The following is a 25,432-nucleotide window of genomic DNA, read 5'->3' as shown; positions in this document are numbered from 1 at the left end:
AATTCTTGTTCAAATTTATGATTTTTGCAGTAGTGTATATGGAGGTGATTGCATAATAGCTCAAAATAAAGTCTTACTCTTGTATATTGTGGGGGGGGTGAAGGGTATATGTGTGGTGAGTGGGATGGTGTGTGGGGGGGTCTGTGGAGTGTGTACGGAGGTGTGGAGTGGGTGTGTGTGTGCAAGGGTTTGAGGGGGTTGGTGAGGGGTATGTGTGTCAGGGTGTGTGTGTGTGTGTGGGGGGCATATACATGTGTGTGGCGGGGCTGCTCATGCACTAAGTCCTGGGAGCCAGCTGTGGATGGGAGGATGGAAGGAGCAGGGAAGGGGGCGTGGGCAGGAGAACTTGCAAGGGCAGTGCAGCGCAGGTGCAGCGCAGGTGCAGGTACAGGTAGAGGTGAAGTCCACCCCACCATACAACCTACGGTTGCTTCTGTGGTGCTCTGCATGGGGCCAAGCCCCAGCCATTCCTGGCCAGGGCAGCCTGCACTGGCAGCTCCTGCCCCAATGCATGGGGTTCCAGCTCCTGGACTCCTTCCACCCACTTGGCCACTGATAGGTGGCTGCATATCATGCCAGGCAGGTGGAGTGAGTACAAGGTGGCAGGAGCTGGAGCCCCATGTGCTGAAGCAGGAGCCACCCAGCTGCAGCTTCTCCTCTGCCTGGCTGGGTATGTGGTGCCCAGCATGCATCCTTATGGCCGCTGCTGGTTCTGCATGTTGTGTGCTGCATGGAGCAGTGCAGAAAGGGCAGGAGGAGGAGGAAGAGCTGCTGGAGGAGGGAGGAGCTGAGCAATACTGGGGTGGCTGCAGCAGCACTGGGAGGAGCAATGTTGGGAGGTGTGTGTGCTAGCCAGGGTCAGAGTGGTGCTGTTAGCAGGCGCAGGGCAGGAGTACAGCCTGGGCTGCCCTTGGGTGGAAGTGACTGGAGTTCAGCTCCATGCAGTGCTGCAGGGGCAACTGTAGACTGGATATAATCAATTGGCAGGCCAAATCTGGCCTGAGGGCTATATTTTGCGTAGCCCTGGGTTAGGTGGATCTATGTGAGAACTGTACCGAACTTTCATAGATTCATAGAAAACGAAGGTAAGATTCATAGATAAGTTCAGAACAGTTAGATCATTCTGAAAAAATCGATACTGATCTAAGGTAAAAGTACCTCTGAGGTAATCTAACTTAGCTTGGATCCCACTAGACTGATTTAACTGAACTTCTGTACAGTTCTCAGCACAGTCCTAGGGCTGGGAAAGCCCAGCTGCTGGCCCCAGCCCCAGGGCTGTGCTTTTCCTACCGCAGCCCTGGCACCAGCCTACTTTTAGCCCCCCAGCTCCTCCCCTCCCCATATCGACAACACCCACAACCTCAGCCCATCAAATCCTCATCCTGTAAGTCACTCTCAGTTTTATCTGCATTTGCTGTCAGGACCTGAGGAGGTAAGTCAGAGTGGGATGAGGAGTGAGAGGGACCTGGAGGTAGGGTTAGGTCTGCCAGGGGGTTGTTTGTCTGGGGGTAGGGGGGGCAATCCAGGGGTGGGAGGGATTATCCAGGCGCTGATGGGAGGCAGCAGGGTGATTTGGGGGGTTGAGGGGCATGATCCAAGCAGCATGGAGGGAATCTTTCTCCTCTCCTCTCCTCTCCTCTCCTCTCCTCTCCTCTCCTCTCCACTCTATACTTTGGCTAGAGAGCCAGCAAACAGGTCAAGTATGGAGAAGACTTGCGGCCTCTAGCCAGGTCCCTGCTTGTCTGCCCTCTAGCGGCAGGTCTGAGCAGTGCACATTAGAGACAGCATTAACTCCCATGTGTTACTGATCCCTAGCACTAATTAACCTGAACACAGACTAACATTTCTTAGAATTAGCACTTGCTAACTCTAATGTGTAATCTCACCGTTAGTCCAACGCACAGCTGAAGCTGGTTCATGATTATGCAAAATACTCCATACAAATTCTTGTCAAACCTATTCCTAAAACAATACAACCAATACTGCTATACTACAACACCTCATGTTAAAGGAAGGGCACAGGAAAGCATCACTGAAAGGGTATAGAGAAGAATATCCAGGATGAAAGGTCTCTAAAAGAGGGACTACTGAAGGGGAATTGGAAGAGTTAAGAGGAAAAGGAGAAACCAGGGAAGAAGGGAGAAACAAGAATTAGAGTGAGAGTCCACTGATATGGGAGACACTGATGTTTAAGAAGACCTCATCCCTGCGAACTTTGGTAGAAGGATCTTCTTCTGTGGGATCTGTACCTGATTTTGAATTAGTTAAGCCTAGCCATATGTAGCCTACCTTGTAATATACAGTGACCACAACAGGTTTATATAAACACTGAGTTAATTTTATTACCATTTAACAGGCATTACTAATGTCACAGCAGCCTTCAAGAAATGCATGTTTGAACTAGTTACTGCAGTCTACATAGCACTTGATAAATTTCCTACCATGGATTTTCACGAAATTGAACTAGTCTTACTAATGACATTTTCAATTTAGAATTAATTTATGAGACCAGACACTGCAAGGGAACATGAAGGAGGTAGAGGCAAGATAAAAGGGAATCTCAGGTTACAGATGTTTGTGTACTAGGCAGAATATCTGATCCTTATCCTACTGAAATCAGTGAAAGTTTAACTTTGAAATAAATGGGGGCAGCATTGACTCACTTATTTTGATGAATACATTTTTGGTTTACATATCCATCCTGCTACAAATCTAAATAAACAAACATTAAGGGCCTTTTCCAAAATCCACTTGTATCTGTGAGAATTTCCACTGGTTCCAATGAACTTTAGATGAGGCACTAAACCATCATCTATGTTTTGTTGCTAAGCAAAACAAATCATAAAGACCATTGGAGTTTCAGACTCATTAATGGAAGATAATCTCTATTACATACTCTCCTGGAAATAACATTCATTCACCCACTTAAAAGGTAGTAACCTACAGCTATTGCTGATATGCAGGAGCTGCCAAAGAGTGTTGGAGTGCCTAACCAGCTATTAGACAGCAAGGGAGCATTATTAAAAGCTTAGCTATTGACTGAATTAGCTTGGCACCCTACTGAATCAATAAAAATTTACTTAGACTGAATTTACTCTAGAGTCCTTTTAAAAGACTAATTGCCAATTATAACCCGGCCCTTTTCTTATTACCTTCTCAATTGCCTTTAACATCTCTTTTGATTCTCAACAGTTAGAAGCTGTCAGAATTGTTTAAAATTGCTTCTCTGTGTCTCATGCTGTTGCTGAATGCATGACAAAGAGATATTCTAGAGTACACACCGAGGAAGGATGTGATATTTTCTTACCATTATCTCATTTTTAATAGAATGTTATTTGGATCATATTTGTGACTAACTTTATTTTAAAGTATGCATTCCAAAATTAGAGATTGAGCATTTAAGAAGTTGAAAAATAGTAAGTTCTCTAGATAGTGTTTTCTCAAAGGAAATAAAAAGCATGATCATTTCCAATACCAGATTAATACTTGGGGAATCTGCTGAGTTCTTGAGAAAAGCAGCTGCAATATGGGAATATATTTAATACTTCTTTTGTTCTGATTCTTTACATCAGAATTAAGACAGCACAAGTTGGACGTGCTTACTTATTTATCAGAAGATGTATATTGGATGCTTAATTCTGACATTAGTTCATGATTATAATTAGCAATTTTTCTGGATTTATTTGACTTGTACAGAATAAGAAGCATATCATATAAAGGTAAAAAGACCCCTCTACCATAACCTTGGTAAACATCTTACACAGAGGCACATCCAGAGAGGACACAATGGCATAGTTGTACCCCACTTTCAGATCACTGTGCAGAAGCAACAGCTGGAGACTTAAAGTCCCTGAAGCAGGTAAGAGCCATCCACCCAGTCTGGTACCCCATCCCTTCCCCAGGACTCAGTGGCACCTCCCCATCCTCCTATTCTTGTCATCTTACACCTGCTGCTGCTACTTTCTCCAGATGACCCAAGGGAGAGATGGGGGAGGGATAGGGTTCCCAAAGGTGAGGGGGAACAGAAGATTTTTACCTGGTTTGGAGACTTAAAAAAGGGGTATGCCCACACCAGTGGGAGGGGGAAGGCTGGAAGTGGGGAAGTGCAGGTACCCTTGCAGTGTTGTGCACTACTCCTACCCTCTTTTTAAAAGCCTGGATCTGTCTATGATCTTACAGGTAGCTTAACTCAGGGATGGGCAATAATTTCAGTTGGAGGGCCACTTAATGAGTTTTGTTGACCTGTTGTGAGCCACACATGCAAAATCTTTTAGAAGATATAATTTTAACAAATTATAGATAAAAAACAAATCATATGCTAAAAATCAAACAAGTACTATAACATATTTTAATTTTATTTAAAAAATATTTTTCATCCTGATTTTTTTTGAGTAGCATATATAGAGGCAATTGCATAATAACTCAAAATAAAGTCTTACTCTTGAATATTGTGTGTGTGTGTGGGTGGTGTATGTGTGGGCGGTGGGAGGAGCTGCTTACGTGCTAGTTCCCAGGGGCATGTACAGCAGAGCTCACCTGAACAGTATGGTGTAGGTTCAGTCTGTGGCTGCCCCCGTGGCACTCCACATGAGGGTAAGTCCCTCCCACTCCTGCCCAGGGCAGTCAGCACCATGCTCTCACCTGTGCTCACCGGCCTCTGCCAGGGCCAGTGCAGACAGCTTCCCAGTGGGGCTACTCCTGGTGCAGCTGCAGCTGTCTGACTACTGCTCCGCTTCCCCCAGTTCCAGCAACTCTCCCTCCTCCTTCTGCCCCTGCTGTACCACTCCTGGAGCGGGGGAGCTTCAGCCAGGCAGCTTCTGCCCCAACTCGCAGGGATCCAGCTCCCAGCTGCCTTCCATTCACTCAGTCACCTTCAGGTAGCTGCTCATGGCACTGGGCGGTTGAGTGAGTGGAAGTTGGCCAGGAGCTGGAGCTGGAGCCCTGCATGTGGGGCAGGAGCTGTTCGGCTGCAGTTCCCTCCCTGCTCAGAGTGACACAGCAGGGGCAGGAGTAGGAGGCGCTGGTGGTGGAAGGGACAGCCAAACACTACCTGAGCACGTAACCAGGAGCAGCTCTGTTATTACTGGTTGGAGCAGGTGAAAGCACGACACAGGCTGCTTTAGGTGGAGCTTGGCCCTAGGCAGAGCACTGTGGGGGCAGCTGTGGGTGGATCCAATTAATTTGCAGACTGGATTCGGCCAATGAACCATTGTAACAGAGCACCCTGGCCTCTGCCACCTACCAGGGCATAGGCAGCAGTCTGCTGCCATAAGCCGGAGGGTCAGCACTGGCTAAGCTTCTGCTCAGCACCAATTAGAGGTAAGGGCTGGGGCTATGGGGAAGGAGGCCCCTCGGTCCTGGGCATGACCTGAAACTGCACCCTGCTGGAGAAGGGTGGCCTGGTGGAGCTACCTGTGGTGGGGTAGCTCCCCAGAAATACCAAGGCAGTTACCTCCCCAGTGAAAGGCGTGTAAGGGCGCCTGAAAACCCCAGCCCCCCCATCCCTGGTGGGTTTTGATCTGAGACAGGGGGAGCCCAGGCTCACTGTGAGCACCAAGGCGGGGCCCAGGCCAGGTGGAGGGACCTGTGGCAGCCCCAGTCTCACAGGAGAGCCTGGGGCATATTGGGGAACTGGATGTTAGGCTTCGTAGAGGGATGGGGCTTGGAGCCCTAGTCCATATTGTGAGGGGCTTGGAGCCCATAGTAGAAGGGCCTGGGGCCCAGAGATAGACAGAGGAGTTAAATGCCTGGGGCGGGGCTTGGAGCCCAAGGATGGAGCCTGGAGCCTAAGGATGGGGCTTATAGGCCCAGAGATAGGGCTGGGAGCCCAGTATGTGTAGGAGAATATTATAAGGCCAGGTGTGAGGCCAGGATAAGGAACCCAGTGTGAGGGTGCTGGGACCTCGAGCTCCGGTGGGGAGTGAGAGTCCCATGTGAGACTCTGGAGCTCGGGTTCCAGTACTAGCTAGCTGGAGGAAACATCTGCGAGGCCTGGGACAAGTCAAGGGAAAGCTGGAGCACATACAGAGGCCCTTGTCATCAGGGAAGGTAAAGGGCAGCCTTCTGCCTGATTAACATGAGACAATCGCGAACATCAAGGCATGGAAGGTGAGATGGGAGGCTGGCTAGCCCGGAAACAAGTGGGCAGATCTACTATGAGATCAGCCCTGGGACACCCGCTTATTACAGTTATATTCTGCATACCCCTCACTGAACACCCTTTAAAATGATGGATTATGTTTAAAGAAGATTTTAGTTTCAAAATCACCTTCAAATAATCATTTTTATGTTCTATTTCTCCTCCTGTCCATTCTTACTTTTGTCTTGTATCATAAAATCTATAAAAACAATAAAAGATTAATCATTTTATGAATTAAAAAAAACTGTGAAATTTTTTCCAATGTTTTGCCTTGAAGCAAAGGAATATAGTTTAAAATTTAGTAGTAATATTGGACAGGTTCTAATTTGCATGCTTTGGTGTTTGAGCACTCAATGAATGTTATAGGCTGAAAACTGTATTTTATTTTACCTATTTCAGCTGACAAAGTGTTCCTGAGGAGTTCATTGTTTCCTTATATATTGCTCAAATCATTTTAGTAAATTCTTTTGACAGAAGATTACTCTTGAGCTCATCAGCACAGATCTATCATATTAAGAATGGGAGAACTGGTTTTGACTGGTACCAGTATTTCTTCCAGTTCCTGACTGGATGACAATAATTCTTAGGAATCAAAGTTCTGGTGCGAATATTCCTATTTACAAATTTGAAATTCAGTCTCTAAATATTTTCCAGTATTAGCTTAACATTTCCTTTGGCCATGGATGCTCCTGCCAATAAATTAATAAACTTACAGTGTTTGGAAAGTGAGTTATAAGAGGGGGACTCTCATGCAGTCAAAGCAAATTTATTGCAACAGGCGAAAATGTTTAAAAACATATCTGGCAGATGTGCATTTTTTGCTGCATGTGGGACACTTTGCTAAACATCAGTATTTAAATATACATTAACCTCTGAAAATAAATGATGAAATGAAAAATGAAACTGTCTTTATATAATTGACAATATAACAAATTAACATAACAATAACTAGAATGTAATCATTATAGAAATGAAAATAATGTTACCTCTTCACCTTTCTCTCCAGAAATTCCAGGAAATCCACGCTCACCTTTGCTTCCCTATGAAGACATAAGATTTCAACTATTACTGTATTTTATTATGGCCACCAAAGTTCATGGCCTACTGTGGGCTTCGTGATGTGTATTATTTCAACTAGCTTAACATGGAGTTTACATAGGAACAATAAGAAACCATAAAATGGACAAAGGGCCAAATTCTAAGCTGGAAGATATAAAACATGCTTCCCAATAGAAATTATGCTTGCTTATTCAGCAGCTGAATCTAGCCCACAGAACTGAGCCTTGCTTCAGAGTTTAATGTGATAAGCTGCAATTAATTTAGACATTCCTCTTAACAGAGAATATGTTTTCTGATTATTATTCTGTTCTCCTTTAAGAGATTTAGATATTAGATTATATAGTTTTCTGTCAGAACTCAGTGAAGCATGATTCCTATTGATACCAGAGCTTGTTCAATTCCCATTGATTTTAATGGGAGTTTAGGTGCTTAAATACCTTTGTGGATTGGGTGCCAAGTCCCACTGAAATCAAGGGAAGAACTCACACAAATAATGAGTTGCAAGAATTCAGGATGTGAAATGGTCTACTGATTGTGGTACTAGCCTGGGACATGAAAAATTCCCTCCACTGTCAAAAATGTCTTGCATGGCCAACTCAGTCTTTCTCTGTACCTTAGTTCCCTATCTATAAAATTGGACTGAATAAAAATAGCACTTCTCTACTCCCCAGCAGCATTGACATAATAAACATATTAAAGATTGCAAAGTGTTCAGACACTACAGAGAAGATTATAAGACAGGTGCACAAGAAACTATTCAGCCTCCACAAGAGAAGGCTGAGAGGGGATCTGGTGGCCGTTTACAAACTTACCGGGGGGACCAGCGGCAATTGGGGGAGGCTCTGTTCCCTTGGGCACCACCTGGGGTTACGAGGAATAACGGCCACAAATTGTTAGAGAGAAGGTTCAGGCTGGACATCAGGAGACATTACTTTACAGTTAGGGCTGCCAGGCTCTGGAATGGGCTCCCAAGTGAGGTGGTGCTCTCTCCCACCTTGGGGGTCTTCAAGAGAAGGCTGGACGGAGATTTGGCTGGGGTGATATGATCCTAGCACCCATTCCTGCCTGGGGCAGGGAGTCGGACCTGATGATCTGTTTAGGTCCCTTCTGACCCTAAGAACTATGATACGATGATACTATGAAGATTTAGCATAATATTTTTATGGAACAAAAACCCAAAGTACTCATTTCATAAACTTACCTTTGGCCCTTCTCTACCAGGTATACCTGGAGGACCTCGTGGTCCAGGATCACCCTGGAGAGCCAAAAAAAAGAGGGGCGGGGGCAGGGTAACTATTTTAACAAAGTATAAAGGCTCCCACCCATAAGGAGCTTCCTACTATTGTGCCTTTGCCTATGACTATGCCTGTCAGGCAAACCTGCTACTCCTTTGCCTATTGTCATCTATTAAACTGGGAGCACTAGCTTGGCATTTGCTGCAAACATTCTGTTAGATGCATATAACACTGGCATGAATGCCTTTTACATAGAGATACTAAATACATTCAAAACATCCTGAGACACTGGCATTTTACTTATTTAAAATCTTTCTGTAGTATAATTTTAGTGATAATCTAGGAGTTGTGAGTAAAAAAAGAATAGTGCATGTTATGAAGGCAAAGTGAGGAAAACAGATTGTAGGACTCAAGTGTAGATGACCTGGATTATTATAATTCTGTAGATATGCATCCAAATAGATTTCAGTTTAAATTTTATTCAGGGCTTTGTGAGCTCTGTGATCCCAGGTTTTATAGAGTTGTACTTAATTTTCAAAATTTAAGAATTTTTTTTCCCCTTAAAACCTAGGGTCTTATAAATTGTTCCAGTTAGGAAGGAAACCTGTTGAAAGGATCAGGTATTTCTTAGATGTAATCTTAAATTAATTCACAATGAATGTGAAAAGTTCTGTTTCTATGAGTACAGGAGGATCAAACATTAATAGTATCCAAAGTCTTTTTCAACCAAAAGACCCCTCTCTCTAAGTTTCTCTCAGGGTCACCACTGATGATTGTTCAGGTTGTATTTGGAACTTCTATGCCTGTGTGCTTATGTGCATATAAGCTTGCTCTCTCTTTTTCTCTTCCTCTCTCTCCCTAGCATACACACAAACAATGCTCACATGCAAAGTGTACCCAAAGAAAGACCTCTGACCACTTATATCTAATTCCTGAACATGCCTGACTGCCTTGTTTTGGGTGGTGCCATCTACTTATGTTTTTGTTTAAGCCCTACGCCATTGTAGCATTCCTTAAAATGAACATAAATGAAGGGGGGTCATTACTCTCCCCAGTTCCAATGGGTGTAACCAAAATCTCTAACTTTATCTTCCTGAGGATAGCAATTAATCATGAATGTCAGCACAACCAGGGAGAGACATGGAATGAAATATGGAAGAATCCATGAGATCTAGATGGGGCAAAGTGTGTGGCATATATTACAGAGGGAAGACAGTAGTTTTGAAAGACAGAGTGAAAACCAGTAAAAAGGGACTCACAGATGAAGAATAAATAAGCAACAACCTGAAAAGAGTTAATATATTTAAAACATAAAGAATAGATTATACCTCACCTTAGAGATGGCTTATTTATTGCACACAAAATTGCTTCTATAAACAACCTTTTTCTATATATTATGGTAAATTCCACCAAACATCATTTACTAAAAAATGACTTTTTTCTTACCAGAGAACCTCCAAGACTCCTTCCCCCACCCCCAAATGCTATTTATTTCAAACACTGGAATGGAAAAGGAGGACGACTTAATGTTTGTAGTGACAATTTATTTCAAATGAAAGCACTGATGGGGTGTGGGCAAGCAGCAATAATATATCAAGCATTTTATCTAATATCCCAACAGCTGGGCAAGAAAAATCATATTCATACATACCTGTTTGAGAATCATTAAAAAATAACTAAAAGAATGTCTGTTTAAGCTGGACTGTAGCATGCTATAATTTCCTCAACCCTGCACATACCCTAGCATGCTCAGTTTCTTATTGATTAGAAAGCTTCCAAGGATGCACAGCACAATTTTAACTAAGCTGGTTTCAGTTTAGTGCATAGCAAACATTTTTATCAGGTACATATTTTCTTAAAAGCATAGACAACAGGCATAGAAACTTAATTTGTTTCTAGTCAAGGAAAGAATTGACAGGTTTAATGAAGGGCAAGAAGGATGTCCAGAATCCAAACTTTCCAAATGACAGGCATGCCAAGCCTTTGTCTGTCTCAAATGTTTTATACCCTAACCTATACTGATCCATTATCTATGGTAAAGCCCTGCAAATTAAAAATCAACCTATGAAAATACACCAGTACTTGTTTTACTTTGAGAAGTTCATTCATATTGAAAAAAAGAGAGGAGCAAGGATTTCTGAGGATGGTATCTTTTGTTGGAACAGTTGCATAGTTGGCATACAGTTAGGACACAGATAGATATGACAGTGATGCTGACAGAAGTGACAGTTTGTTGTGCAATTGACCACTGAAAAAGCTCTACAGCTGTGCACTGACAAAAGTGAACGCCCTCAGAACACTTTAAAAATGCCCTATCAGGTGACAATGTGAATCCTCATTATATGAGGTTCAGATGAGGATTCTCCAGAGTGCCTACATTAATGTCTGTCAGTGCTGCCAGGAGCAGAGCTTGCTTGATGCAGCCAGGCTCTGCTCCATACATTGTCTTCAGAATGGGAGGGAAGGGAAGAGAGGGAAGTGAGTTTGGTCTAGATGTTCCCCATCCAGAGCTGGAGGGTGGGGCAGGTGGAGTGGAGCACACCCCATGAGGTGGTGGGGCTCTAATCCACCTCCCCCCGACTCTAGCATGGCTGGGGAGACCCCAGATCGAACATCCCTCCCCTGCCTCTGCACAGAGCTGGGCTCCACTGACACAGCCCAGCTCTGCTCTGCACACTGTACTCAGACTGGGAAGGCAGGAAGAAAGGGGAGTGAGTTTGGTCTGTGGGTTCCCTAGCCAGCACTGGAGGGTGGGCTGGGTGGATTGAGGACCCCTAGGTGGGGGGCTCCAATCTACACCCCTCCCCCGCCCCCACTTCAGCCAGGGTGTGAAAACCCGAGACTGAACTTCCTCCCCTGTCTTCCTCCCTTCCCATCCTGAGACAGTACAGGAGACTGGAGTACAGGGTGGGGCTAGGGGACAGACGCTGCAGACTTGTAGCTTCTTTTCCACACATCAGCTCCAAAAGAGAGCTGGATCACATACCCTCCTGATCCAACAGTGAACATGTGTTGGATTGGGAGGTTTGGTCTAATTCATGATGCTTTCTGTGAAGCATCATGAGTTAGACTAGGGAGCTGCATATCTGTCAGCACCCTTTGATAAGCTTTCAAATGCAAGGCATTCTTCACCAGGTCTGACCAGTACAAGCCAAGCACAGCATAGTAAAAACCAACTCTCCATAACAAAACCATCAGAATCCATGTTTTTACTCATGCTTTTCATGCCCATAGAAAGATTACCTTCAATAAAGCACCCATGTCTCCCACAAGTGGAAGTGCAATCTGAAAAAGAAACATGCACATAAGCTTATAACATATTGAATATGCTTTACGTAGCAAGTATCTTTAATATTTGGTCAATGGTGTTCATAGTATTGACACAGTTTATACTGTTACTTAACTGAGTCACAATTAAGGTGGTCTACCATTACATCTTTCAGGAAAAATAAAGAAACAATCATAACAATAAAAGCAAGAGTCAAAGGTTCATGCTACATGCCAAAAAAGAAAAATTATGTGGTCAATGTTAGAGAGGTTCTTGGTATATCTAGCAGCACTCTCATGAGACTGAAAACCAGAGAACAGAACTATGCATGTGTCAAAAAGTAGTTGCATTATATTTTTTGGTATGGGGTCCTATCTTCTCTTCCTAAAAATAAACTATACATCTAGGATCTCCAGTTCTTCCTGTTTATTCCCAATACTTGTATTTGTATGTAGACATCTCAAAGGCTAAGGAACTGCCAATACCAAGAGAAGTGCTCAACAGTTAAGAGGCTGACTTCATATCATAATAAGACAGGGCCAGGGATTTGGAAGAAAGATATCACAAGTTCCCAAGTACTAGAACAATGGTTCTCAACCTTCTTGGATGAAAGGCACCCTTCACTGGACTCAAGATACCTTTCCAGGAGTGGATCTAGGGGTGCTGTAACTACACTCCCCCTTTATTCCTGCTCTGCCCAAATTTAAATCAACCACCCGCAAGGGGCATCTCTATACTTATAGCACCATCACTGTGATCACTTATAGCATCATCCTTACATTGCATTTCCAAACGCTAACAAGGTTTTTGGATGCCAATTTTTCTCTGCACTCATAGCATCATCACTGTGTCTCATTGATTATCCAAAACTAATCCTATTTCAAACTACAGCTAAGCTGTAAAGCATGAAGCCACATGACATTAAAACAATAAGGCCACAAGTGAATTTAACCATTTTTAAAATCTATTTTTAATAGTGTGGATAGGTCTTCTGTTAGTAACTAAATATTTTTACTTTGCTGAAGAGCAAGCCTCAACAGCTGTTCTGGGAATTTTGAGTGTTTCATCTGCCTTTTTAAAGTCTTTCTTTGTCAGTATTTGTTTTAAACTAGGATCAACATAGCTGTGGGGACTTCAATGATTTGAAGTGAAGAGAGGAATAATAATAAGGAACACATTTAGCCCTCAGGTAGGCACTTGAGACTCATAGTCTCCTTGTAAACCCTCACGTTTACATGTTCACTGGGGCTAGAATTTGTTCTGAAGTATATGTGGCACTTTATGGGTCCTTCAGTGCCAAACTTTATAGGACTGTGAAGCTCCCACACATGTAATGTTAGTATAATGCATAAAATAAACCCTAAAATGAACAGTCTCTACATCTTAAAGTACTCATCCTAGCAATGTAACTCTTTTGCTAGCACTGAAGGCCGAGGTCATTGCCAGTCCCCTGGCACAACTTTACGAGCACTTGTGGTACTCTGGTGAGGTACCAGAGGACTGGAAGAGGGCCAACGTGGTCCCCATCTTCAAAAAAGGCAGGAAGGAAGACCCGACTATAGGCTGGTTAGTCTTACCTCGATCCTAGGCAAGCTGTTTGAGAAAATTATGCTGGCACACATCCAGGAGGGGCCAGCAGGGGACTGCATGCTTAGGAGCAACCAACATGGGTTCATCAGTGGCAGGTCCTGTCAGACCAACCTGGTGGCCTTTTACGATCAGATCACCAGATCATTAGATGCAGGGGTAGCAGTGGATATAGACTTCCTGGACTTCCGGAAGGCTTTTGACACTGTATCTCACCCCGTTCTCATTAAGAAACTGGGGGGCTGTGGTGTAGACACCCACACAGTCAAATGGGTCGCCAACTGGCTGGAGGGCTGCACCCAGATGGTGGTAGTGGATGGGTCCTTCTCAACCTGGAAGGACGTGGGCAGTGGAGTCCTGCAGGGCTCGGTCCTCGGGCCCGCACCGTTCAACATCTTCATCAGTGATTTGGATGAAGGGGTAAAAAGCACCCTGTTCAAATTTGCTGATGACACTAAGATGTGGGGGGACGTGGGCACACTGGAAGCATGCAACAGGCTACAATCAGACCTAGACAGGTTACAAGGGTGGGCGGACGAGAATAGGATGGGTTTCAACACAGACAAGTGCAAGGTGATGCACCCCGGGAGGAACAACCGGCACCATACCTACAGGTTAGGGAACTCCCTTCTTGTCAGCAAGGAGGCGGAAAAGGATCTGGGGGGTCATCATTGACTCCAAGATGAACATGGGCCAGCAGTGTGGAGAGGCAGTAAGGAAGGCCAACCGCACCTTGGCATGCAACCACAGATGCATCTCGAGCAGGTCCAAAGAGGTGATCCTCCCCCTCTATGCGGCACTGGTCAGGCCGCAGTTGGAGTACTGCATCCAGTTCTGGGCGCTGCACTTCAAGAGGGATGTGGACAGCATGGAGAGGGTCCAGAGGAGGGCCACTCGTATGATCAGGGGACAGCAGGGCAGGCCCTATGAGGAGAGGCTACGGGACCTGAACCTGTTCAGCCTCCAAAAGAGAAGGCTGAGGGGGGATCTTGTGGCCTGTTATAAACTAGTCAGGGGGGATCAGCAGGCATTGGGGGAGTCACTGTTCCCCCATTCCCCTGTGCACTACCAGGGGTGACTAGGAATAATGGTCACAAGCTGGCAGAGGGTAGGTTTAGGTTAGAAATCACGAAGTGCTACTTCACGGTCAGGGTGGCTAGGGTCTAGAACCAACTTCCAAGAGAAGTGGTGCAGGCTTCTACCCTGGGGGTGTTTAAGAGGAGGTTAGATGAACACCTTGCTGGGGTTGTTTGACCCCAGTATTCTTTCCTGCCATGGCAGGGGGTTGGACTAGATGATCTGCTCAGGTCCCTTCCAACCCTAGAAACTATGAAACTATAAGGATGCTAGTTTAAATTATACGCTAATTATTCTTAGGATATTATTAAAAATAATATCTATCTTGTGAGTTAGGGCAAAACCAATTCCAGAATCCAACAACTTTAGATATTGTGACTCAAGACAAAAATAGTGTTCTTGAAACACAATTAAGCATGAAATATATATCAGACTTAAAACCATAAGTTACAACCTGCGGTCAAGCATTAGAGGCAAATCATAACCTCCTGAAAATAGGCATTTATTACAAGAGATTGATATAATCTTAATTTTCAACATATACAATGATGAAAATAAAAGTAAGTCTTTTCAGGCACTCATTGAAGATTCTAGCTGATCTGTTGTGTAAAACTTAGCAGCTCCATAAAACATCTGGCGACTCTCTGTTTTAAAATAGAGACAGCTTAATAATAGGAGTCAAACTTAAATTGTTTACGTACTGGATCACCTGGAGGGCCTGGCAGTCCTGGCTTCCCATCTCGTCCTGGAGTACCCTAAAAACAAAGTCAGTGAATCTTAATTTTCATGCATTAAAAAGGAGAACATATATTAATACTGTATTATGTACAGGACTATTACTTACATCAGTACCTGGGGTACCTGGAGTTCCTGGTAATCCAGGTGGTCCTCTAGGGCCCTAAGATACAGAATAGTTACTTAAGATTCAAGAGACTGATCAATAATAAATAATGTTAAATTTAATTCATTTTCCTTATTTTATAATAAATGTTCTACCTGGAAGCCTGCTTCTCCCGCTGGACCCTTAGGACCCTATAAGAAAATCCCAAATATTTAGTGAGATTACAGCAGTAAAGCTTTAAAAACAGGAGTGTCCATGAGCAAAAAATACTGACTGGGATTTAGGTTAAGTCCATGGTAGAGAAAAAGTCTTGTGGTAAGGTTGGTTCATAGACAGCAGGGTAGATTTCCACATTATAGACTAACTAAATTAGAGATTTATGTAGAGCTCACTTCATCAGATGTTGCATTATAGACTAACTAAATTAGAGATTTATGTAGAGCTCACTTCACCAGATGCTGTGACAAGATGTGAACAGAGCAGTGTATAGAATGGAGAGGGTAATTTGAACAGTGCTCTGTTCATGTCTTTTTACAGCATCTGATGAAGTGAATTCTATGTATATCTCTAACTTAGTCTATAATGTTCAAATCTGCCCTGCCTTCTGTGTGATTCAAAACTCAACATCTCTTTCCCGTACCACTGATACGAAAAAGCATACTGTCCCTCTGCTGTAGGCCTCAGTGTGCATTAATAAATGCAGGGGTTAGGGAGTTGCAAGAGCCTATGCTCCTTTCCTACGCACGCTAACCGCAAAGAAAGGAAAGAAAGCGGATGAAAGGGGGGGCGGGGGGAGTGGTGGGAGACAGTGCTGGGAGAGGCAAATAAGCAAGTAATAAATCCATCAGAACAAAGAGGTTACAAAAGCTAATCCAGGTAATGAGATATGAATCCATAAGAATCCTGTTTAAACCATATTTAACACAGGCCAGTCTGAGGTTGAATCATATAGCAAGGAACTCATATCAGGAATTGGGTTACAAGGTCCTGTTTCTTTATATCAGTTTCACAGTAATTATCAGTATGACATTTGCACAACTGGCTACTATACTTACTGGGGGTCCTTCAGTTCCTACTCCAGGTGGCCCCACCTCTCCAGGGGTTCCTTGCACACCAGGAAGTCCTCTTTCACCCTGATAAGAACATAGAGCCTTTTTTTATAACAACCGCAAAAGCAATTACAATTATGTGTAATTGTTTAAAACAAGAATGTAATCATATTTGTATACCTTAGGCCCACGTGGACCTGGGTTTCCAGGAGTGCCAGCAGGACCCTAAAAAATAATGGTTTTATCTTAAATATTAAAAAGTCTGACTGAATTTTATTGTCCAAGATAAAAAGCTTTTGTAAATAAAGTATTTTTTCTATCCATGCCTTGATAATTAATGACAAGATGCAGAAGCATAAAAATGTACCTTGCATTAACAAACAGAATATCCAAACTACATTCTCTATGCACTTGCTTTGCTCCTGTAAAATCTTTTCATTAAGGATATTTGAAAAATATTTGTTTTGTTCTATACATTATTTCAGTAATTACATCAGCCTCACAAAAAATAAGTCAGGACAGTCCACCGGAAATGCAAGGTGAATTACTTACTGGATTCCCACGCAGGCTCAGTCCAGGGGGTCCTGTGTCGCCTTTTGGACCTGGATGTCCAGGGGGTCCTATAATGCCACCAGAATCTCCCTATAGAATAGATTTAAAGCACTAATTGAAATGCTCCTCTCATGAAAAAAGAAATCCATGTACTTTAAATTATCAGGGTGATTTTCAGTGGTAGATCTTTGTTGACTGTTATCTGTAGCATACAGGAAAAAGAACTTTATATGGCTCTATGTTTCAAAACATATCACTGTAATTATTTGAGTTTGAGTACCAAATACCTGACTACATTTGTATAACAGAGAATCAATGTTTTACATTTTTTAATGTATTTGAAGATGGCTATTAAATCTATAGTCTTGTCCTCTCCAGATTAAATAACCCTGGGTCCTTCAGCTTTTCCTTATAATTCTTGCTTCCTAGGCACCTAATCATTTTTGCTGCTCTGTGCTGGACTCTTTATAATCTGTCTACATCCTTCTTCTAGTGTAAGGCCCAAAACTAGACACAGTACTCCAAGTGAGCACTCACCAGCGCTCAGTAAAATGGAAGGATCACTTCTGTTGATTTCCAAGTCACACTCCTGTTAATACAACTTGGTATGCAGTTGACTTTATTTTGCAACAAAAGCACACTGTTGCCTCATATTGGCTGCCTATGCATGTGCTTGGGGATAGAGGGGAGGGCATTTTAATTAGCTCAGTTCCCAGACAGCTGCTCTAATTAAAAATGCTCAGTCACATATATTAAGCTCCTGCACATTTTGAAATTGCCATGGGACACTTTATCTAAAGCTCATTCAATGAAGTTTATATAAGGTGCCCCTGTGGCCATTTCAAAATGTGTAGGCCTTAATACACGACAGTGAGGCAATGCTGAAGCATTCTAATTAGAATGTGAAAAAGCATGTCTATAGGCATCCAATTCATCTTATGGTCCACTGTAACCCCCTAGGTCCCGCTCTGCAGTACTGCAGTCTAACCAATCATTGGCTAGTCCGTATTTGTGCATGCAGTTATTTCATCTCACGTGCAAGACTCAGCAAGTGTCCTTCTTGAATTTAATCCAGTTCTGGACTGTTTCTTGAGTTTATCAAAGTAATTCTGAATTTTAGGCTAGATAAAAGACATTTAAAAAGCCTGAGGTACAATCAAAATTACGTGGTTTTCTGTAAGTGGTGTAGTTTAGATTAGTAGTGAACAGAATTCACATTTGCCTTTTGGGGGGGAAGGTGGGGAATCTTAGACTGGGCTCTGTCATTTTTAAACCAGTCTGTGTGCGCCAAATTTCTTTTCTATTATGGATAGAGACCAGGTTTGTGTCCAAAGCGTATGTTCTATTATGGCTATAGACCAGTTTCTGATCAAGTGTAATGTCTGTACCTGGCCTTAGTGTCTGCAACGCCACCTAAGTTGGTGTCATTTATAAATCTGGGATCTCCACTTGATGCCTCCTCCCAGCTAGACAATGAGCCACTGATGTCTTCTCTTTGAACAGGATGATCCAACCAGTTATTTATTCATCTAGCAGTACTTTCATCTAGTCTGTATTTCCTTGCTTACTAATGAAAATAGTGTCAAAAGCCTTGCTAAAGTCAAGGTATATCACTTCCACTGCTCTCATCCACAAAGCCTGTCATTTTATTGGACTGGCCAGGCATAGCTTGTTCTTGGTGAATCCATGGTGGCTGTTCCTGATTATTTACAGTAGTTATAGCCCAAATAAAGAACAGCTGAAATTAATGTATTCTAATTATGTGGAAAAGGACCATTCAAAAGGGAAGAAGTCTGTTATTTCCACAGATAAGGAAGTAAGGGTTAAAGCTAAAGGATCATAGAACATAAGAATGTATTTAAGTTGATTAAAAACACTGTTTTTCTTCCAATTACCCACCCCAACCTTACAATATTGACATCATATGTTCTTTCTTTTTCATCCTCTAATACTCAGGCTACTCCTAAATCTTGCCAGTTATCTTCTACAACAATGATGACCTTTTTGGTCTGTGAGTCAGAGGAACAGGTCCAAGTTGGTTTGTGGGCTGGATCCTGTCCATCAGCTCAATCCAGAATGAGGTGCTGGCCTAGCTGGAATGGAACCCAATGCAGCTGCACAGGCCTAAGGGTCTGATTCAGCTTCACATGGGGCTTGAAAATGAGGCAGTGAGGGGCATGGTAGCAGTGTTAGTTGCCACTGCTCCAGTGTCACCAAATTTCTGGACCCATGGAAAGCCTTATGGGTCAGATTAAATGGCTCTGCATGTCAGGGTTTGAGGACCCCTGCTCTACACCAACTTCAGAATCTTCTCTATCCCACTGGTAAAAGTTTGATATGTTTTAGATGCCATTCATCGATGTTAATGAAAATTCTTTTCTTCTGCATTTTGGGATCTGATGCTGTACTCTTATCTACTAGGGGTGTGTGAAGCGGGCAGCATTTGATTTGGATTTGGCCTGATTCAGGGGCCAGTGATTTGATTAGCTGATTCAGATCATTGTTCTGATTTCAATTCAGCCGAAGTTGAATCTGAAGATTCGATTCTGATTTGGAGAATCAGTGATTCATCCAGACACAGCTTTATATGTTTTTTCTATGTACCTCAAGGTACCAGGCGCGGCTTATGAATGCTGAGATGGTGGTGTGGATGGAGCGTCCAACAGGAGCATGAGGGGTGGGGGGTTCCCCATGCACTTTGCAGCACACTTCTGTGGGATGCTTCATCCACCCTACCATCTCAGCATTCGTGAGCCGTGCCTGGTACCTTGAGGTACGTAGAAAAAACATAAAGCTGTGTCTATGGCTGAATCATTGAATCTCTCTGAATTGAATCAGAGGCTTTCCATTTGATTCAGAGAAGTTAATGGGTTTCTTGATTTGATTCAGATTTGGCCGCCGAATTGGGCTGAATCGCTTCTGAATATAATCAGTGACCAAAGCTTCGGACAGTCCTATTATCTACATCCTTTCTTATTTTAACCTTATGCTCTGCCAGCACCACACAACTCTTGCTATTTCACTTTTTCTTCCATAATTGACTGTACTTCTTTCACTTTGCCCTTTTGTCATGAAGTACCTAGAGCCTTCTGCATTGTTGTCATCATTCTTTTGTAGATCTCTATGTCACCCTCAGAGTGGCTTGCTGAAATTACCTTCAGAGTGGCTTGCTAAGAAAAGCCTAATAAAATTATGAAGGCAGATAAAATATTAATATAAAATAGTATGTATAGAACAAACTCCCAGGACAATGCCCCCAAACTTGGCCTTGCTTGGAGGAGGCCTGTTCAAATGAGAATGTCTTTCAGAACTTCCAGATGATATCCAGAGCTGGATTCTGAAGGGCCACAAGTGGGAAGGTGCTCTAGGACTGAGCAGCAACTACTGAGAATGATTACCTGCACATTTCTGTGAAATGAACTTGGCACACAGATGGTCTTTGCAGGGCGTTGATTTCAGCTGAGCTTATGCTACCTAACTCTACTCCTTGCAGCTGTAGAAGACTGGCTTCTATCACTCAGTCTTCTATAGCCACACTCAACTCTTGCCTTTGCAACCATTAGTCTATTTTATTAGCTTTCTTTATATTCTTCAGATATCATATTTATTCCTTTTCCCCCAAAATTGGGGTGCATGTTTTAAGTGGGGAAGCTGCCCCAAACAGAAACACTCTGCTTTGATTTCTGCTCCACAATGCAGCAGCTATGGCATTACTATTCAGACAGCTGGGGTAGTCAGTTGACTTAATGGCTTATTGTTCCTCACTCAAAAGATGTTAACTGTCACCCTTTCTTTTTAATGGACTCGATGTTCCACTAATCAAGCTAACCACACTTAGGACAATTTTGCTGTCTGCTATCTGTCCTGGTTTTTCTCCTCCTGTTTCATAGTTCTGGAGATTCTTTGCCTTTTTTCAAAATCCACCCACGAAGACCAGTCTTTAGGAATATCTAGAGTTTCAGCTTTAGTTAAGCAGGAATGGGAGCATGAGTGAGCTGAAGACTAGACTGTCCCTGCTCTATAAACTCTGGAAAAAGTATTTCTGCCTTTCCTTCAGAATTGTTTCTTTTTTCTTTTGAATAAATTGTTTCTTCATTCTGACTTGCCAAAAACATGTCTTATTTGGGAGCATACTGTATGTAAGAAAATTACAGAATCATAGAGAAGCAGATTGGAAAGGAACCTCCATGTGCCATCCAGTCCAAAGTCCTGCTAAAGGCAAGATCATTCCTATCCAAACCATCTTATACAAATCAATGTCTAATGTCTTAGCAAAATGTTCAAGAGAACCCAGGAACAGGTCCACATCCCTTGCTACACAGGAAGACAAAACCTACCACTGTCCATACCAATCTGACCATGAGGTAAAACTCCCTTCTGACCCAAAATATGGTGAATCAGCCTGACCCTGAGCAGAGGGGCAAGGCCCTCTAACCAAGGACATCTAGGTTTAAGTCTCAGCAGAAGCACTGGCACAACCCAGTCAAAATCCCCGGCCTCAGCTGAAGATGACACCCAATGCTTCTGAGGAAGACTTAAAAAAACCTCTCTAACGCATATAACTGCTGGGGGTGGCGGAGAGACTAAGGGGGAGGACATTCCCTCCCACCACCATGGGGTATATGAAAATACAGTATCTAAATACCAAGCTTTAGCTCACAATGTATTGCCCCCTTACATATACCCTGCAACATATACACTGTTTGTCAACTCTTGCTTGTCTATAGTACCCATATACACAGTTCAACCAGAAATCAATGTGATTTTTTTCAGTCATTAGGACTGAGTAGGAATTGGGTCAACACTGTGGACTATGAACTCATCATGGTGAAGACAAGTGCTTTTCATCAATCTGTAATGCATCTAGATAGCTCAGCACAGGAGCTAGGATCCACAGCACAGGATGGAATAAAATTTTCAGGAGCAAAGTTTCTGATTAATATCCCCTGGAGCACAAATTTAATTAACCGAAGTAGAAAAAAACCCTACCTTTTCTCCTTTAATTCCTGGTTTTCCTGGTAACCCATGCTCTCCTGGTAAACCCTAGTTAAGAAAAACATAGCAGGTAACACAATTTGATAATAGATAACTAGTTTCCAAGGATTAATGGCATTTGCCTTTTTGAAACTGCAGTTTTTTTATATTAGCTGAGTGGATTTCTTCAGCCTTAAAGCCTCAAGTCTTAATATTGCTACTTTTTAAATATTCCAATGTCTTCTTTCTGAAATATGTTTTAAATATTCACAGACATACTGGAAAAAGCTTAGCAAAATAATGGCATTCCAGCCCTACTTTGAAAGAGATGTTTTTTGAGTCAGATGTCTGCTTCCAGATGTTAACTTTAATTTTCTGTAGCTGTCCTTTTTTTAATACACAATAGCTGTTATAAACACAAAGAGATGAAAGAATAATAAAACTATTTTAGTAAGAAAAATACCTTTAACTTAAGCTTATTGTGCAACTCCCCAAAACTTTCATGTATTGTGTTGGAATAAACATGGTCTTTTAAAAGAGACACGGAATTCTCATCTTCCATTGTTCTTCACATTGATTTTATTAAATAAAGAATTGTACACCTGGCTGTACGCCTCACTCAGGTAGGCTCCGGAGCAGTGAGAGACGCGTGGGTGAAGCCCGCTGCGCCCCCGCTCCCCCAAAACCCCCCAGACACCCCCTCAGCAGCCGCCGAGCCCCCTGTCGACCCCCAGCACAGCCGGAGGTAAGCAGGCTCATGGTGGGAAGGGGTTAACTCCTCGCTCCCTGGGATGAGGCGGCTGCCTGGACCCGGGCCGGGTCAAGCCCCTGCCCAGGCCCCTACTTGGCCCAGCCCCCCAGGGAGCCACGCGACCGGAGCCACGCGAACAGGCTGCGCAAACAGGCGCTCGAGTTAGCGCGGAGTTTGCAAGGGGGAGGGCGCGGGAAGGCACGAGACCCTGCCTGTGACCCCCCCAGCCATAGCCAGCCCCAGCCGTAGCCAGCCTACCAGAGGCATGACACGGATGGGCATGCACTGCACCCCGAGGGTCCCCTTGGGCTCTGTGGACCCTCCATTGGGCACCTCAGAGACGGCCGCCCAGATGGAGTCCATGGTTCTGGGCTCCACGCAGACAGAGCCCCTGGCTCTTGGCTGCGGGGGCTGCCTGTCCCTTTTTCAGGCTCTGGGGCCCGGGAGCATGGCCACCTCCCCTTGTGGGGTCTTCTCCCTACTGGGGTCTCTGGCGCGCCAGCTGGAAGAGCTCCAGGCCACAGTCCAGAGCCTGCGTGCCATCAGGGACTGCGAGCAGGAGATAGACTCCTACTGCCAGGCCCTTCTCTCCCGGGAGCCTCAGGGGAGAGCTCCGTCTCCCTCCACGACTAAGGAGGACTCTGGGACCTCCCGCTCTGCCCAGTCAGGGGCATGGACCAAGGTGGTCAAGGGCCCCAAGGCTCGCCGCACCAAGGCCCCTCCCTCGCCGGAGCTCAGCAACAGGTTCGCACCTCTTGCAGCCCCAGCAGAGCCTGCTCAGTTGCCGGCTCCCGCAGGCAACCCAGGCTCGACCGCAGCTACCGGCCCCGCTCTCCCCAAGACAAAGCAAAAGGTGTTTGTTGTGGGGCATCCTGCGGGGCACTGAGGGGGCAATCTGCCACCCTGACCCCTTAGCCCGGGAAGTCTGCTGCTTCCCGGGGGCCCGCATCTGAGACATTGTGGAGAGGATCCCACAGCTCCTCCGGCCCACAGACCACTACCCCATGCTCCTTATTCATGTGGTCACCAATGACACGGCTTGGAGCACCCCCAGCCAGGTCATGAGGCGCTACAGGGAGCTGGGAGCGGGGCTTAGGGGTCTGGGAGCTCAGGTGGTGTTTTCATCGATCCTCCCAGTCTCGGGTTATGGGCTGAGGAGGGAGAGGAGGATCCACGCAGTGAACCAAAGACTGCGGCGCTGGTGTTATCGGGAAGGCTTTGGCTTCCATGACCACAGCCTGCTCTTTGGTGAGAGAGGCAGCGAGCTGCTGGGAAGAGATGGCCTCCACCTCTCTCCCCTGGGGAGGAGGCTCTTCTCAGCCAGGCTGGCTGACCTGCTCCACCGGGCTTTAAAGTAAGCCCGCTGGGGGATGGGGGGACTACTGCCAATGTTGGCCCGCTGAGCGACCCTTGCAAAGCCAGCGGACCAAGGCACTTAAGGGAGCCCACCCCTGCCTCAGCCCTGGCACAATCTGTGGGCAAGGCAAGTGTCCCCTTGGGCACTAAGTGTACTGCCTGTACACTAATGCCAGGAGCCTGGCCAACAAGCAGGACGAGCTCGTCCTCCTGCTCAGTGCAAAGAAATATGATGTCATTGGGATAACAGAGACCTGGTAGGACTCCACCCATGACTGGACCACGGGGATAGAGGGCTATACCCTGTACAGGAGGGATCGTGTTGACAAAAGGGGCAGGGGTGTAGCTCTCTATGTGAAGGAAAGCTACATGTCCCTGCAAGCTGATGTTGGTGACCGACATGGACAGCTAGAGATCCTCTGGGTAAAAATTCGTGGGGAATTCGGCACAGGGGACACAACGGTGGGAGTCTACTACAGACCTCCCACTCAAAGTCCTGAGCTTGACCAGGAGTTCGCCCAGGAACTGACTGAGGCCGCTTGCTCCAGGACCTTGGTTGTCATGGGTGACTTCAATTACCCGGACATCTCGTGGGAAGATCACTCAGCTAAATCTGAGCGGGCGCAAAGCTTTCTCTCATGCGTGGATGACCTCTACCTGACTCAAGAAGTCTATGGGCCAACGAGAGGCAAAGCGCTGCTTGACCTGGTACTGGCTACGGGGGACAACCTAATCGGCGACCTAGTGATTGATGGGAAGTTGGGTGACAGCAACCACGAGCTGATCACCTTCACCATCCGCCGTAAAGCTGGCAAGTCAGTCAGCAACACAGAAGTCCTTGACTTCAGAAAAGCTGACTTTGACAAGTTCAAGAGGTTAGTCAGTAAAGCCCTCAGGGACCATGACCCCAGGGAGATGGGAGTTCAAGAAGAGTGGTTGCTTCTCAAGGAAGCGATCCTCAGTGCACAAGCTAAATCTATTCCAACACGGAGGAAAGGCAGCAAGAAGGCACAGCAGCCCTCCTGGCTCTCCAGAGACCTAGTGGACCTACTGTGGCTAAAAAGGAAAGCCTACAAAGGATGGAGGATGGGATTCACCTCCAAGGAGGATTACTCCGCGCTGGTCCGGTCCTGCAGGGACCAAACCAGGAAAGCCAAGGCTGCAACTGAACTCCAACTAGCTTCAAGCATCAAGGACAACAAAAAGTCCTTTTTCAGATATGTGGGGAGCCGGAGGAAAAGCAAGGGCAATGTTGGACCCCTGCTAAACCAGATGGGGCAACTGACAACTGACACCCAGGAAAAAGCCAACCTATTAAATAGGTACTTTGCGTCAGTCTTTCATCAGTCACACGGGATGCCCATGCCTGCTATGGGACAGGGAAATCTGGGTGAGGGGGATCCCCTACCCTCCATCAATGCTGACCTCGTGAAGGAACACCTTGAGAAGCTGGATACCTTCAAGTCAGCTGGCCCTGACAACCTGCACCCCAGGGTACTCAAGGAGCTGGCGAGCGTCATAGCCCAGCCCCTGGCACAGATCTT

The 25,432-nt window shown here is 44.8% G+C and overlaps 1 protein-coding gene across 2 annotated transcripts in view; it reads right to left on the bottom strand.

Annotated features, from left to right (window-relative positions):
* COL19A1 (collagen type XIX alpha 1 chain) overlaps positions 1–25,432 on the bottom strand; it is a 424,680-nt gene that overhangs the window by 93,624 nt on the left and 305,624 nt on the right. For both annotated transcript variants that reach the window (XM_090034633.1, XM_090034628.1), the window contains exons 24-33: positions 21,797–21,850; positions 16,808–16,897; positions 16,436–16,480; positions 16,262–16,339; positions 15,362–15,397; positions 15,210–15,263; positions 15,067–15,120; positions 11,677–11,718; positions 8,400–8,453; positions 7,126–7,179 (exon numbers count right to left, since the gene is read on the bottom strand). In XM_090034633.1, coding sequence (XP_089890759.1) covers positions 7,126–7,179; positions 8,400–8,453; positions 11,677–11,718; positions 15,067–15,120; positions 15,210–15,263; positions 15,362–15,397; positions 16,262–16,339; positions 16,436–16,480; positions 16,808–16,897; positions 21,797–21,850 — 561 coding nt within the window. The remainder of the gene's footprint in view (positions 1–7,125; positions 7,180–8,399; positions 8,454–11,676; positions 11,719–15,066; positions 15,121–15,209; positions 15,264–15,361; positions 15,398–16,261; positions 16,340–16,435; positions 16,481–16,807; positions 16,898–21,796; positions 21,851–25,432) is intronic.

Source organism: Crocodylus siamensis, chromosome 1, assembly GCF_052110815.1.
Source record: "Crocodylus siamensis isolate JL-2025a chromosome 1, ASM5211081v1, whole genome shotgun sequence".
Taxonomy (NCBI): Eukaryota; Metazoa; Chordata; order Crocodylia; family Crocodylidae; genus Crocodylus; species Crocodylus siamensis.
This window is presented reverse-complemented; position numbering and strand designations above follow the sequence as displayed.